Raw genomic sequence first — 16,443 nt, forward strand, 5'->3', positions numbered from 1 at the left:
CAGGTGCTGGACGATCAATATCAGATCGTCCAGCACCCCTGCTGATTAGCTGTTTGAAGGGTTTGCTGCACTTTTAAGGCCTCTTTCACACGGGCGTCGCAGGTGATGGCTGGATTCGATGCAGGTGCGTTCAGAGAAAATCGTGCGAGTAGGCAGGCGATTTCCGTTCAGTTTTTTTTTTTTTCTCGCGAGTGCAATGCGTTTTGCACGCACGTGAGAAAAAAAATGAATGTGGTACCGAGACCTGAACCCGGACTTCTTCACTGATGTTTGGTGTTCTGTAGATTTTATTGTTTTCCATTATAACATGGTTATAATGGAAAATAATAGCATTCTTTAATACAGGATGCTAAGTATAATGTCAATTGAGGGTTAAAAAATAAAAACATAACTCCCCTCATCCATCGCGCAGCCGGGATCCTCTTCTTTGTTCTTCTTGAAGGACCTGCAATAGGACATTCGCTGACGTCATCGCACTCGTCACGAGTACAGTACTCCACCATTGAGTGCGGTAATGCATCTAGCAGGAACTGAATCCAAGTAGAGAGAGTACACCTCTTACGGAAAAAGCAAGGCATATGGAGTGTCCCGTATCAATATCCTACCTACGTAAGGGGGTAAGACATACAGTAAACACTGAACCAGGGATAATGCCATAGCGCCACCAATGTAAGAAGCTAATGCATACAGTAAGTACTGTCCCCAGTGGGAAAGCAGTTCCGCCACCTACTAAAAGGGGGAATGCCTACTGCCAGCACTGAAACAGTTCTAGTGCGGTTAGACCCCAATGGAGAGAGGTAATATCCAAGGGAGTACTGCATCCAGTAGTAGTGCAAATACTCCACCTAAGGAAAAGGGTAATGCAGACGACAAGAACTGCTGGCTACTGTGGACGCTGTCTTGGAATATTGCAATGGATTTGAGTTAGAGCCCGAATCACTGATTTCCCCCCTCGGACCGAACCTCTCCAGGAATGGAAGGGTGCGCCTTGAGGGTGTGCAGGTGACCGAAGAGAATGTTCTGCTCTGACCCGCTTGCGCGCAGTTCTGCCTGTGGCAGTTGTAGGCCACGTCGGTGGGCATATATCAAACAACGACCCAGAGGGTGGAGTGGGAATCCACCGGATTGCGTAGGTGGAGCTTATCAACCAAATGACCCCGTAGGATGGAGTGGGAACTTCCAGAGGTTCTCCATTGGATCGTGCAGGTGGGGGATTATCAACCAGACCACCCCGGACTGTGATATGGGAAATTTCTGAGGTTCTGCAAGCGGATCGCACTGGTGGTGAATTATCAACCAAAAGGCCCCGGAGGACAGATTGGGAATCCAGAGTTCCTGTACTGGAGTGCGCTGGAGAACTATCAACCGCACGACCCAGAGAGTAGATTGGGAATACTTCAGCTGTCCTCCCTGGATCTGCGCATGTGGAGGAATATCCCCCAACGACCCAGGAGGGCGGATTGGGAACTATGAGAGGTCCTCCTTTGTCCGCTATAGGACACGGGCCCAGTCTGGTACCACACAGACAGGGTGGTCCTGCGGTGATGAGGGGGGCCATATGAACGCACATTTTTATTTATTTTGAAACTAGGATGCCCAGCGTCAAGTGGGCCGAGAGGCAGGAAGGGGTTAACGTTTAAGGCACATTGCACTGAAGATAAGATCTCAGATAATCTGGTGCCGGCTTCAGAGGTGGCTGTCCAGAAAGGGTTAAGCTGTTTTGAGGACCGGGGGCGGAGCCTAGCGGCTTGTGGGAGAGGGAAAGTGAGGCGGGAAGAATTCACGCCACAGCGCACCCCCACCCCCTGTCCAGAGATGTGAGTAACCCCCTAAGTACCCTGACACTAGCGGATCGCATTTGGGGGAGTGAGGGACCTCCTCCGCTCCCTTCCTTGCCTGTCGTTCGGAGCTCGGTCCCGGTCCGCAGCGGATGAAGCTGCGGCCGGGCCTAAGTTTTCGCTCACGGCCGTCCGGGAGCTGTCGGTCAGCCGGGGCGCAGAGGGACAGAGAGCAGAAGCGGACGCTTGCGCCCACCTGCCGGGTGATGTCACCCCAGACTGGGAAGATCGCGGGCCGAAATTCCTTGCGGCGGCCGGCATCATACAGGCGTTAACCCTGTGGACGCCGTCTCTTCCGGAGCGGCGCTTGCTGGTGCCGACTCCCGATAGGGTGGATGGTGGTAGCTGCGGGACCGGCGGGGACACCACGGCCGGCCGAGTAAGCAGCGCCTGCGAGGATGGTATTAACCCCCTAAGTGGCCGTGTAGCCAGCAGCCTAGAGGAGAAATGAGAGGGGGTCCTGGTGCTACAACAACATAGTGTAGCACAGATCTGCTGCCACCTAATGAGGGCCCTCAGATCCAGTCTGCTGTTCATACTTGGCAGAACCTAGTGAGGCCCCATTAACAGCAGCAAGTCCGCCCCATATCCTGCGGCAGAAAACCCCTCTAGTTTTTATAAATAAAGCCTTGTGTCTGGTTCCTGGTCCCCAACCCTAGAAAACTATGGAGGGGGAAGAGGGATAAAACATACTTACCTAATCCCGTGTACTCACCTCATCTTCATCCTCTTCTCTTCACCCTCCCTATGTGGGCCCATAAGTCACCTTCTCCAGCAGGGTCACCTCCTCAGCAGCTGGCACCGGAGTGGCAGGATTCTGATATGGCGGGAGGGTCTTTTTGGCGGACCTAGGTGACCCCTTGGCTGGCAGGATGCAGGGGAGCGAGGCTGCCCTGATCCACCTTGTCTTCTGTGGGGGAGGCAGCAGTACAGGTGACCAGCATTGGCGCAACTCAACCCTGGGAGAACAGGGAGGCGAAGGAAAAAAATTAAAATAAAAAATCTTCAGGAGCTTCCCTGCAGAGCAGGGAGGTCTTGCCTCATATTGACACTAGGAAAAAACTGAAGCTCCTCCTCAGGCTGGAGGGGGTATAGCTGTTGGTGGATGAGCTAACAGCTTTTACTAGTGTCAACGCCTCCTAGAGGACATAGCTATACCCATGGTTTCTGTGTCCCCCAATGAATATGGGCAAGAAAAGGTAATGTTATACATCTACATGCGATCACACAACGCCACAAACGTGGCGCTCCTCTCGCTGCTTCATTTGGTAGCAGTTGCATTTTATAGCAGTTGCATTTAAAAAAAAGGATGAGTAATTGGCAGTACCCGGCCTCTGCTTCTGCGGACATCCAACATGTATTGATACTAGGGATGAAACGATTACTCGATTTGAATCAAGCAATTCGACACAAAAAAAATCCTTGATGCAAATTTTTTGCATCGAAGATTCGTGTGTGTCACGTGATCACGGAGCGGGAGTGAAGTGCTTGCTATTACTCCCGCTCCATGGTCTCCCGCTGGCCTGCAGTAGTCACCTTTCCAGCCGGGGGCCTCCAGACCCTCCACAGCACATCCATGGTTCCGCGCCGCTCTGACCTCCTGACGTTCGCACGCCGTGACCTGACGCGCTGTGTGATGTCAGACGCAGAGCAGCGCAGAACGATGTAGTGTTTGCGGCGCCCCTGCTGAAAAGGTAAGTTGGTGCGACTAAGGAGTGCACAGCGTCATAGCAACCCAACTGGGGAGAGCTGCTGGCACAAGGGACGGGTGAGAGCTGCTGGCACAAGGGACGGGTGAGAGCTGCTGGCACAAGGGACGGGTGAGAGCTGCTGGCACAAGGGACGGGTGAGAGCTGCTGGCACAAGGGACGGGTGAGAGCTGCTGGCACAAGGGACGGGTGAGAGCTGCTGGCACAAGGGACGGGTGAGAGCTGCTGGCACAAGGGACGGGTGAGAGCTGCTGGCACAAGGGACGGGTGAGAGCTGCTGGCACAAGGGACGGGTGAGAGCTGCTGCACAAGGGACGGGGTGAGAGCTGCTGGCACAAGGGACGGGGGGAGAGCTGCTGGCACAAGGGACGGGGGGAGAGCTGCTGGCACAAGGGACGGGGGGAGAGCTGCTGGCACAAGGGACGGGGGGAGAGCTGCTGGCACAAGGGACGGGGGGAGAGCTGCTGCACAAGGGACGGGGGAGAGCTGCTGGCACAAGGGACGGGGGGAGAGCTGCTGGCACAAGGGACGGGGGGAGAGCTGCTGGCACAAGGGACTGGCCAGGGCGGGGAGAGCTGCTGGCACAAGGGACGGGGGGAGAGCTGCTGGCACAAGGGCCGGAGGCAGAGCTGCTGGCACAAGGGACGGGGGGAGAGCTGCTGGCTCTGGGGTGGGGGAAGAGCTGCTGGCTCTGGGGTGGGGGAAGAGCTGCTGGCTCTGGGGTGGGTGAAGAGCTGCTGGCTCTGGGGTGGGTGAAGAGCTGCTGGCTCTGGGGTGGGTGAAGAGCTGCTGGCTCTGGGGTGGGGGGAGAGCTGCTGGCACAAGGGAGGGGGGAGAGCTGCTGGCTCTGGGGTGGGTGAAGAGCTGATGGCACAAGGGAGGGGGAGAGCTGCTGGCTCTGGGGTGGGTAAAGAGCTGCTGGCACAAGGGAGGGGGGAGAGCTGCTGGCTCTGGCGAGGGGGAGAGCTGCTGGCACAAGGGAGGGGGAGGAGCTGCTGGCTCTGGCGAGGGGGAGAGCTGATGGCACTGGGGGATAGTTGAGCCGATGGCACTGGGGGGAGCTCAAGCACTTGGGCTGATCACACAGGGGGGAAAGAAGGGTGTTGGGGACTGATGGCAGGGGGTCTGTGAGTTTTTATAAAGGAAAACAGTCTATTAATTACTTTTTTCTTATTAGAATACTTGATTAATCGTAAAAAATTATTGATAGCATACTCTATTACTGAAATAATCGTTTACTGCAGCCCTAATTGATACTCTCGATGATTTTTCATTATTCCTGCCCTTGGGATATTTGTCAGCGGTGTTGTGTTTTTGTGTTTTTTTTTTTTTTTGTTTTGTTTTTTTCCCAGAAATAATAAATGAAAGCGGGAATGATTACTGTTCCTCGCAGCGTTAGATAAGCAGATTCTATGAGGATTGAAACCCTCCGCTCACTGGGCGCCTTCTAAATTATCTGTTGATTTGCCCTGAGAAAAGTAATTTTTTTCTCAATTTCCAAGAGCCTGGTTCTGTATTGTAGTTTAATATTGCATTACGTTGGGGGAGGGTGGCTGGCTGTTGATTTGAGGGCTTGTTAGCGACTGGTTTGTATTAAAACTATGTCATCACACACCGACTTCTCTTTTCACAATGTCTTTAGATGCAGCTTGTGCAGTCAAATATTACTAAGGTTTTGACGATTTTTGTAGTGGAACTGGCAGGTTTGTTATCACCATGATGGATACCGAGAGCCAGCAGCCTTTTACCTTACCATATCAATATATATTGCTTTCTCCTCAGGGGCATCCGGCTCCTTACAAGACCGTATCAGCCAGGGCTGCCACAGCATCCACCATCCTGAGACTTCCTGCAAATGCCTTCCAAGACGTGTTTATCAAATACCCGGAGACACTTGTGAGAGTGGTGCAGGTGATTATTGTACCCTATATTATTGTGTCGGGGTATAAACTATTGGACCCTACATAGACTTATGTCCCCCGAGTTGCAAGAAAGGTATATAGAAAAGTAACCCTGGGACCCACTATCTTCACTTACCCCAGCTAGAGATTTGAGGATCTTGTTCTGATTAAGTGTGTAGATTAGGGAGTCTACTTCTGTGACTTCTACATTTACTGTTACCTTGCTGATCTCTTTCCATAGTCTGTGATAAAAACGCAACATTTGCATGCCGCCACTAGGGGGAGCTCAGTGCAAAGACATTATTATGGCTTACGTTGCACTGTATAAACTCCTCTGCCTTGAGCTCCCCCTAGTGGTAGCTGCAGGCAGACAGCTTTGTAACATGTGAAGAAGAATTTATATATTTATGCCAGTTGTCTGGTGTAAATCCATTTGAGAAATTTGCTGTTCAGGATGAGCGCCATGTTTTTGACACACCTTTTCCTTTTTTCTGACACAGAAGTCAGAGGGTGACTTTTCTCTTCTTAAAATTTTCTCTGCTAATAAAAAAAAAGATGCACCTGAAATCCTGTGCTTTGCATTCTGCAGTGCCTGGGAGTGTTTGACAAATTAGTAGCATAGGGGTAGGGGCCCATACTAAGTTTTTCTATGAGATATGTGTAGACCCATGCTTAGGGGCCTGTTGCCTTTAAATATATATATATATATATATATATATATATATATATATATATATATATATATATATATATAAATATATTATACACCACATTGTATACCATTGTATGGAATAGTCTAGTATACCGATATTGCTCCAACAGGACACTTTTTTTGCCTCCACCTAGTAAATAGAGCCTTAGGGATACATTTGGCATGTACTCAATCAGTTTTTTTGCCAGCATAGAGCCATAACTTGGTGTGAATAGACCCTTATCTGTCCTCTCTGCCCTCCCTTCCATTATCTTCCAGCAAACGTTCACTGCTTCTCACCTCTTGCATTTCTTTCACAAAGGAGTTGTACCCCCAATGCCTATTAGGGTCCATTCACACGTCCGCAACTGTTTTGCGGTCTGCAGATTGCGGATCCGCTAAACAAGGACACTGGCCATGTGTGTTCCACATTTTGTGGACCGCACGTGGCCGTCACTATGATAGAAATGCCTTTTCTTGTCCGTGGCTGCGGACAAGAATAGGACATACCCTATTTTTTTGTGGGGCCGCAGAAAGAAAGTGTGGATGCGGACAGCATATGGTGTGCTGTCCGTATCTTTTGCGGCCCTATTGAAAATGAATGGGTCCGCTCCCCTTCTGCAAAATTGTGGAACGGATGTGATCGTGTGAATGGACCCTTAATCTGGTTGTTTCACCTGGGTAAATGTATTATTCTACCAGAAGTCTTTAGAGATCATAACCTATACTAGATCGTATCACATTTTAATAAGTAATCTGTGTCTGACTGTGAATACTAACTGGGTATGCTTTAGTCTCAAAACCAATGACTATTAATTCTCTTTTACCCATGTTTCCCAGATCATCATGGTCCGGCTGCAAAGAGTGACATTTTTGGCTCTTCATAATTACCTTGGTTTGACTACAGAGCTGTTCAACTCGGTGAGTAGCCCCTTAGGGCTGATTCACATGAGCGGATGCCGTGTGTGTCATCTGCAGCGTGAATGACAGCCAAGCCCCGCACTGGACAGCAGAGACACGGAGCATTAACATGATTAATAATCCTCCGTCTCTCTCTCTGATCTTTTTACTACAAAATCACAGTGAGATAAAGTTGTCACTGTGATTTTGTAGTTAAAAGATCACAGAGAGGCACAGAGCATTATCAATCATGTTAATGCTCCGTGTCTCTGCTGTCCAGTGCGGGTCTTGGCTGTCATTCACACTGCGGATGACACGCACAGCATCCGCTCGTGTGAAAGAGCCCAGAGATGCCAGGACAGTGCTCTCTGCTCTTTACAGGTATGGAAGAAGGGAATAAGGTACAGCGCCGCCCTACATCAGAATAATAGACATTGTATGATGTCATCTCCTCACAGCTACAAACCACAAGGGAGATTAGAGAGCACCAAGAGTTTATATACACATACTGACAGACTAAGGGCACCTAGTGTGTGGTGTTGTTTTTTTTTTTTGCAACCTTCCACCAGACAAATGCAAGCAAACTTGGTTTCAACCATAGCGATAGTTTTCCAGGTGTTTTTTTTTTTTTATTTCTTTATTTTTAAAGGGTTGGATGAGGTATTTCCAAATTTGTCCCATGCCAGTAAATTCTATAAAATAAAAAATATTCCTACATGGCCATGTGGCAACTGTTTTTGTAACAGCCGGCACACAGACCTTTTTTGAACTAATTAAAGGCAGTGGGGCTAGTCACATGGCCGCTTTTCTAAGAGCCAGTGAATGACGACTGTCCAAAAGTAGGACCCCATTGAAATCAGTGAGACTGTTTACAATGGCCATTTAGACAGGAATGCGCCTATCGGGGCAACCAGTAAGGGCATTCTTTATACTGGGGGGCACTAATGGGGGCGTTAGAAATACTTGGGGTCACTAATGGGGCATTAATAATACTGGTGGGCACTAACGGGCAATAAATCGTACTGGAGACGTTATGTATACTAAGACACAGCAGGGGTTGGGATAAAATTTTTTTTGAATTAATACGTTTTTAATGATGGTTGAAAAAAGGCCATGAAAAATGGACGGACATTATTATTTTTATTTTTTTCTTGTTGTGTGAATGTAACCTTAAAAGTCCTGTTTTGAACAGACCTTTGTGTGCCTGATTGATCCAGACTTCAGGTATGATTTACCACCTCTTCTCTCTCGTAGTTGAAATTAATGGAGCAAATCTAGTCGTCCTATCTACTGTCTCTGTCTCACTTTTCTGCAAATTCGTCCCTCGCCGGCTCTAAAAATGAACAAACAGCCAATTAGAGCTCCACAAATAGACATGGTGTCTGGCCGAACATATGTTCGCAAATTCCTCCATATCTCCATCCTAGCTAATGAGCAAATTCTTGGGATTTCTAGATCAATTGTGTTGTGCTCCTTCTGCTTCACACCTCGTCTCTGAATCGGTTTGTCCCATTTATGTGTTTTTGTTGGATCTTTTAGTTTTCTTATGCCTTGCACATTTTGTAGCCTTCAGTTCAGGACAGTTCTTGATCTAAACTGAGGCAATGATGCTGGGGGTGAGGGTTTAAAATCTTCCCTTACCCCTGTAAGTGATTATGGTTTCACTACCGCTTATAAAGGAAGCATTCCCAATAACATTGCTCAGGGAGTGGACTGTTAGCCTAGATGAGCTCTTGGCCGACAGCTATCTCCATGTATTGGCAGCATGGCGCTTTCACAGTACAGTGCTGCCCAGAAAATGTTATTATAATGGGGAAGAGGGGGCTTATGCCGGACAGCCAGCCGTAGGTCTGTTGTGCACACAATTAAGCAAAGGCGACTACCGGTAGTTACTGTCACTTTAATTGAAACAACTCAGCAAACTTTTGTAATCCTATTAATGTGCATTTAATTTGTTCAACAGGAGAGCCAGGCCATTCCTTTATTGTCAGTAGCCAGCCTGACCTCAAGCACTGGAAACGCTAAGAGCGTCAGAAGACCGATGAACAGTATGTCTATTGAAGAGGACCACTTGGATCGGACTGAGAAGCCTGCTGAGTTCCAGCCAGATCAGGATCCAGGGATTCTGGGTGCGTCTGTGAATCCGTTATGATGCTATAGTGGCTTATAATAATCGATTAAAGGGCTTTTCCAGAACTTCGATATTAAAGGCCTGTCGTCAGTCTAGGTCCTTAATATCCTATCGTCAGGGGTCTGACACCCGCTACCCTCCATCGATCAACAGTTTGAAGACCGCCGAATCCAGTGATGTCATGTTCTCCAGTCACATGTCCTAGACACCCTGACACTCACTAGAGCGCTATGGCCTGCTCAAACAGCTGATCAGAGGGGGTGTCGGGTGTTTGATCCCAAGATCTGATATTGATGACCTATCCAGAGGAGAGGTCAGAAGTATCATGATCTTAGATAACCCCTTTAATCGACAACATTAACATGCGTGTAAATACATGCGCTGCATTGCTATACTGTATCTTGTTACAGTCAGTTTTCATTGCTGCAGTTCTTGCCAATGTTGAAACCGCAACATAAAGAACAATAGCAAATCAGTCACCTACCGGACATGCTGTGTTTAACTGCAAAATGTCAGTAGGGTGTCCTGTTATCCCATTCAGGATAGTGAAACATCTAGCCACCTTTTGTAGGTTAGGCCCGATGTGTGTTGCCTGTAGTAAGATGATCCTGTCACAGAGTGGCGCTGCAGCTCTCTGGGCCACTTGTTAGTCTATCGTATTACACAAGAGGATGAGAAACAACGACGAGCGCGGGTGTAAAGGATCTGGAGCCTTTTACATGTCTCCGATTTCTGATTGATTTTATGTTGCAGTAACATATTCTGTAGGTCTGCACACTCACACATGTCCCTACCCAGGGGGCTCACATTCTGGTTTCCGTAACTTAAAGGGAATGTTCCATCAGAAAATGATCTACTGCTTAAATGATGTTTTTATCTGGCCCATAGTTTTTTTCTTTTTCCATGTCATTCTACAGTATGGAAAAATATTCCTATTTTCACACTGGCCACAGGATTCACCATTCGCAATAAATGATGGTCACAGCTTAGGATACTTTCACATTAGCATTTTCAATTCCGCTATTGAGATCCGTCATAGGATCTCAATAGCGGAAGAAAACGCTTCAGTTTTGTCCCCATTCATTGTCTATGGGGACAAAACTGAACGAAACGGAATGCCCCAAAATGCATTCCGTTCCATTTGGTTGCGTTCCCATCGCAGACAGAAAAACGCTGCAAGCATAGTGCCGGAGGTTAGCCATCACTGGGATAGGTAATCAATATGGTGGGGGTCCAACTCCAGCACCGCCGCCTGTCAGCTGTCTGAAGAGACTGCGGAGCTCCGGTGAGTGCAGCGGCCTTTTCACAGCTTACCAAGCACAGCGCCGTCCACTGTATTGCAGCTCAGCCCCATTCACTTGATGTCACATGGCCTAGGAGGAGGCCCGGCACTAGTCTCTTCAGACACCTGAATGGCGGGAGTGCCAGGAGTTGTAAGGATAGGCAGTCAATATAAAAATCCTGGACAACCAAGATCGATGGTGCCGAGTTTCTTACATCTGGAGAGTGCCTCCTGAGCAACACTCTCTCAGCAATGTTTGCAGCTTGTTAAATTGTAGCAGCGTGACTACAGGTGTCCGCGAAGATGTTGTAAGTGTGACATGAGCAGATATTAATAGAACCACAATGATCATGTGTAACACTGCGTTATCAGCGTGATCGCAAGGCGTGCAGCAGTATGACAGGAGACAATGAGGCCAGGGCGCTGTTTTTATTTTTATTTTTTATAAATGTAAACTCCGTTAGGCTACTTTCACACTAGCGTTCGATCGGATCCGTTCTGAACGGATCCGATCATAATAATGCAGACGGAGGCTCCGTTCAGAACGGATCCGTCTGCATTATATTTGCAAAAAAAAGCTAAGTGTGAAATTAGCCTGAGCGGATCCGTCCAGACTTTTACATTGAAAGTCAATGGGGGACGGATCCGCTTGAAGATTGAGCCATATTGTGGCATCTTCAAACGGATCCGTCCCCATTGACTTACTTTGTAAGTCTGGACGGATCCGCACGCCTCCGCACGGCCAGGCGGACACCCGAACGCTGCAAGCAGCGTTCAGGTGTCCGCCTGCTGAGCGGAGCGGAGGCTGAACGCCGCCAGACTGATGCAGTCTGAGCGGATCCGCATCCATTCAGACTGCATCAGGGCTGGACGGAAGCGTTCGGGTCCGCTCGTGAGCCCCTTCAAACGGAGCTCACGAGCGGACAGCCGAACGCTAGTGTGAAACTAGCCTTATATGTTATGTCTGGTAAGTGTGAGAAACAACACAAACACAACCTAGCACTGCCCTTTCACCTTTTCGGCCTCTTTCACATGTCAGAGGTGTGCTGTCTGTGGTCTCCACTCTTGCGTATCCATTGACATACTGTGTGTAGTGGGGTTCTTGGAATTGCAAAGAATAAATGCAAACAATGTGCAAGAAAGTTCATTTTTCTAATGTAGTGAGCAATACATATAACCACAGAACACCAGAAACAATTATCTTGCAGCAGAGAAAAAAAGTTGGTGGCAAATTGTGAGCTTGTTAATGGTTATCTGAGGAGCGTTCTGCCAGGATGAATGCACGAGGCACGGAAATCATGAAGATCTGCTGCTGGCAGCTCTCTTTGCAGTTGCTGACCAATGACATCCCAGATGTGCTTGATTGAAGACAAGTCCGGAGACACTACAGGCCATGGTAGCAGGTTTAGACCATGCAGGCTGCTCACAGTAGCACGAGCAACATGCGGCCTAGCGTTATCCTGTTGAGAAACAGCTCCTGGGACCTTTTGAAGAAATCACCAGACCACTGGTTCCACAATCAAATCAATGGAATGCCAAGCTGTTAGTACCTGAAATGAAGACTAAAGTGGTCCTGCTGCCGTACATTGTGCCACCCCCACCCCACACCATAATCCTGGGAGTTGGAGCGGTGTGATATTCCCTTGTGAAGGCCTCTTCAATACACTGCTCACGTTGTCTCCAGATCAATCTCTGGCTATTACTGTGTCGGAAAGAAAAGTGAGACTCCTCGCCAAAGAGGATAGACCTCCATTCCAGCCTCCGTTACCATCTTGCCATGATGGCTTTTAAAAGCAGTGTCATAAGACCAATAGAACCCGTGTTGCCCAATGTTGTACAGATGCCTTCTAATGATTTGTGTAGATGCTGTTTGCCGCCCTAGGCTTAGGATGTGACAGTTTCGCTTGCAGTACAGAATGGATCGCTACAAGCCATTCTTCCAATCAGACGATCTGTCCGGGCAGAGGTTCTCCTCTCTGCACCTCTTGCTGTTATTCCAGTTCGTCATTGTTCTCCCAACCACCGGGACACGCAGCTTAGAACCGTGCTGACATCTCGGCCTAGGAACGTAGTCATCTGCCAGAGTGATAGACCAAGTCCTCTCAGTTTAAGGATAGACGATAACCGGCATGTGGACTAACAAGAGGCATTGCACAATCTCATATCTCAGTTTGTCATAGGAGACGATAACCGGCTTGTCCTTCCTGGTGTTGCAATTTCAGTGTTGAGGAGTGTAAATTAGATCAAGTGATCCAAGTCCATCGCATTACATTGATCCAGGTACATCCCTCCTGTTGCGGCGTTCTGCTAATATCGTTTCATACCTTTTCCCTCTAGATCCTAGCAACTTTACAGCATCTGACGGTCCGAGCACAGGTCATTGTAGAAGTTGCTCTACTTCCAGCCTTGGCGAAATCCCAGGTAAAGGAATAGCTGACTTAAAAAAAAAAAAATTCTGGTGGTCGTATGTAGAACCAATTAAAAGCATGAAGTCGTTGATGAGGCTTTCTTATTCCTCGTTCATTTTGCCTCTGCGATGCTTTTGGCAGAAATGATAAAGAAAAGCTTTAGTAGCAAAGTTTTAATTTGCTGCTTTTATTGCTAATTCCTAAAGCCTTATTCACAGAAGGTTTGGTCAAAAATTGTAATCCAAAACCAGGATCGGGTCGTTAAACACTCAGCCCCTGTTTCTCCTCACTGCACAATCACAGGAGAAGTTTGAATGGAACAATGACTGAGCACGTGCTCGCTCCATTCAAAGATTATGGAACAGATCCTGAGGATAGGTGACTCGTGTGTTTTGTGGGACAATTCCTTAAAGAGGTTTTCCAGGATTTTTTCACTAATGACCTTTTGGACATGCACAGCGCCATACATATTATAGTGGCCGTGCTTGGTATCGCACTCAGCCCCATTCACTTGAAAGGGGCTGAGCTGCTCCTAGGCCGTGTGACACATGAACGTGTCGTCATTCGGCCTAGGAAAACCAGAGAGAAGGCCTTAGGACTCACAGGATTGGCGGTGCCTTCTCAAACAGCTGATCGGCGGGCATCCTGGGTATCGGACCACCACCAGTCAGATACTGATGGCCTATCCAGAGGATAAAAATCTCAGAAATCCCCTTTTAAATGTTTATTTCTTATGCCCTATAAATATTCCATATATTCTTCCACATATGCAGTCTTGCTCTTCTCTCTGGTGTCCATCACTTTAACATAGGCGCGTCCTGTGTGCTTGAGATGACTATGCATGGTAAGACTTCAGCCATTTGTAAGTAGAAATGGTTGCAGTCTCCTGGCAGACATGCGTTTTGCTCCTTCCATCCAGGCCCGAGTTTCCTTCCCCCGCCAGCATGATCTGTGATGTAAATGATTTTACTTCCTCCAACCCCCCCAACAATTAATTGGAAAGCAGATGATTTTTTTCCCCCCCCATCTCCTACTGTTCCTCCTCCCGAGAAGCCCCTATTTATATCTCCTCGTGTTAGATTAATTAGCACTTCTGTGGCATTCAGCATGTGAGCGGCGTGCTCCGCGGTAACAGCTTAGCTTTAAAACCATGAAAGAAGTTTTCTTTGGCAGCCTTGTGCATGTACGTCTTGTGTAGCTCCTGCTTATGAAAGGAGAACCGCCGGTTCATGGAGTATTAATTACATTTTCCCCTTCTACGCAATGGTGCAAGGGCATGCTGACTTTTAAACAACAAGTCTGCAGTCTAAAAGCAACTACCAAATCATAGCATCGGGCCTTTCTGCAAGAAAGCCTGGTATGGAACTTCTTTCATCCCCATTGTGTAATCTGCAAAGTTTGGGTTAAGCAAGAAAAGCATTCGAAATAGCTGAATTGGGGGGGAAGGGGGGGGGGCCTTAAAATTTTCAACGTTTGGACAGTCCCTATATGTTTTAAAGGGTTATATCCATCTCTTTAATTGGTGGCGTATCGCTATAATATTGTGACCAATGTCAGATAGGTGCTCCTATTTCCAGAAAACCCCCCTCCCAAAGTGAAGGAGAGTGCATTACACAACAGCGACATGCTTTCCATTCATTTCTATGTCAGTTCAGAAAAAAGCCGCGTGAGCATGCTCAGCTTTTTTTTTTTTTGGGGGGGGGGGGGGGGTGTCCCATAGAAGTGAATGGAGAGTGCACTGCGCATGCACGACCACCTCTCCATTCATCTCTTGGACTGCTGGAAATAGCTGAGCCCGGTGCTTGTCTATTTTTGGGATTCCCATAGCGGAGAATAGACGGTGGCTGCGCTTGTGTAGTGCGCTCTTCTTTGATTTAGGGGCAGTCCGTTCTGGAGATAGGAGCGGGTCCCAGAGGTGGGACACACACCTGTCTGGTGGTATTTGCCACCAATATTTGAAATGGGAATACTTGCAGTGCGGCCTGGCCACAGAAGCCGCATGCGAATCGCCTCTAATTGTTCACATGCCAAGTACAGGGACAGACAACATTTAGCAGTAATTTGGGTGCAGATCCTGTGGAAGGGTCGCCGAGAGGAGAAGAGTGGGCCGCCTGGGCAATGCTTGGATTAACCTTCTTCCAGTGATGGAGCTGCTCTTGGCTCTTCACTAGGACTAATAAAAGGGCCTGTAGCCCCCATATGGTCCCTGCATGTGTCCTGATAGCAGCTTTCTAGAGCAGACAAACCCTTTTTAGTGACCCTGTGGCCAGTGGTGGATCCAGAACCTCTGGTGTATAGCTATAGAGCCACTTAGACCATCTGTCTCCCATCATCCTCTCAACATTATGAATGTGGACCCTTATTATATTGTTTATACATTTTTATTTGGTTCTAACTCACAAATAATAATTGCAGCATATCACGTATGATAATGTTTCCTGCCTTGATGCATATTTTTAACTTCTAGGAAGCCCAAAAGCTGCCAAATCGGACATGGACATGGCTTACGAGAGAGCACGTGTGAGCCTGACTCCTGACGACTTCCCTCCGAGCCCTGTCCTGAACAAGGTGGGCGCGTGCCGCAGTCAGCTCTTGTATTCTAGGGGCGTGAAGTGTAAATTGGGAGGCAGATTGAGCTGCTGCCTGCTTCTCTGCGGGCTTCTCATAATCATCATGCAGGCCAGTCCTAACCTGTCCTCTCCTCGTACAAAAATTCATAGATCAGCACTCGATGGTTTTCTGCAGATGGATGTAATGTGTCCACGAGTTCTCAGGGCACTTGTGTGGTTTTATAGGTTTATGTATTTTATTTCTTTCTGTTCATGCGTAGTTTAGTTTAATATACAAGGTCACCTTTTTTAATGTGTGTATTCCTTTCTTTGGCACATTTTGCTCCTGAATAGCATCTAATTTGTCTCCACGTAAGCTGAGCTTTAACCCCTTCTATCCTAGACCAGTTTTCCCCCGTCTGCCTAGGTCATTTTTTGCAAATCTGACATGTCACTTTATGTGGTAATAGCTTTGGAACACTTTTATTTATCCAGGCCATTCTGAGATTGTTTTCTCGTGACACATTGTTCTTCATGATAGTCATAAATTTGAGTCAATATATTTCACCTTTAGTTATGAAAAATCCCAAATTTGCAATCCCCCGGCTTCGGCTGTTACAGCGATGCCGGCGGATACAGAAGGTGCTCGGCTATCGGGGACTGCCGAGCCCCGCCAGTGATCGGCGGCGCAACGCTTCGGTGGCTGCCCGATCACCATGACATAATAGTACGTCAAAATGCGGCAAGTGACTTGCCGCCATGACGTACTATTACGTCATGTATCGGGAAGAGGTTAAAGGGTTTGTCCTTCTTGATGACTAATGTAAAGTGTGTTTTATATGGAACTTACCGATGCACCCCTTTTTACATTTTCTGCATCGTTTTTAGTATAGGTGAAGCCACGCCCTCTCTTCTCTATGTGGCAGTCCTGTCCATAGGATGCAGATGGAGGGACTTGTGACCAGACACGTCATTCAGCCTCCTCCATTGAAACACTGCGTCTGCCATCTGTGTGCGCAGGTCCTGAATATTGG

At 47.9% G+C, this 16,443-nt stretch overlaps 1 protein-coding gene across 4 annotated transcripts in view; it reads left to right on the top strand.

Moving 5' to 3' along the window:
• Positions 1-16,443, top strand: part of LOC122922167 (patatin-like phospholipase domain-containing protein 7) — a 124,099-nt gene that overhangs the window by 30,187 nt on the left and 77,469 nt on the right. For all 4 annotated transcript variants that reach the window (XM_044272678.1, XM_044272679.1, XM_044272680.1 and 1 more), the window contains 5 exons: positions 5,330-5,458; positions 6,980-7,060; positions 9,003-9,168; positions 12,790-12,873; positions 15,328-15,428. In XM_044272678.1, the coding sequence (XP_044128613.1) occupies positions 5,330-5,458; positions 6,980-7,060; positions 9,003-9,168; positions 12,790-12,873; positions 15,328-15,428 (561 nt within the window). The remainder of the gene's footprint in view (positions 1-5,329; positions 5,459-6,979; positions 7,061-9,002; positions 9,169-12,789; positions 12,874-15,327; positions 15,429-16,443) is intronic.

The sequence above is a fragment of the Bufo gargarizans genome, chromosome 11 (assembly GCF_014858855.1).
Source record: "Bufo gargarizans isolate SCDJY-AF-19 chromosome 11, ASM1485885v1, whole genome shotgun sequence".
NCBI classification, from domain to species: Eukaryota; Metazoa; Chordata; class Amphibia; order Anura; family Bufonidae; genus Bufo; species Bufo gargarizans.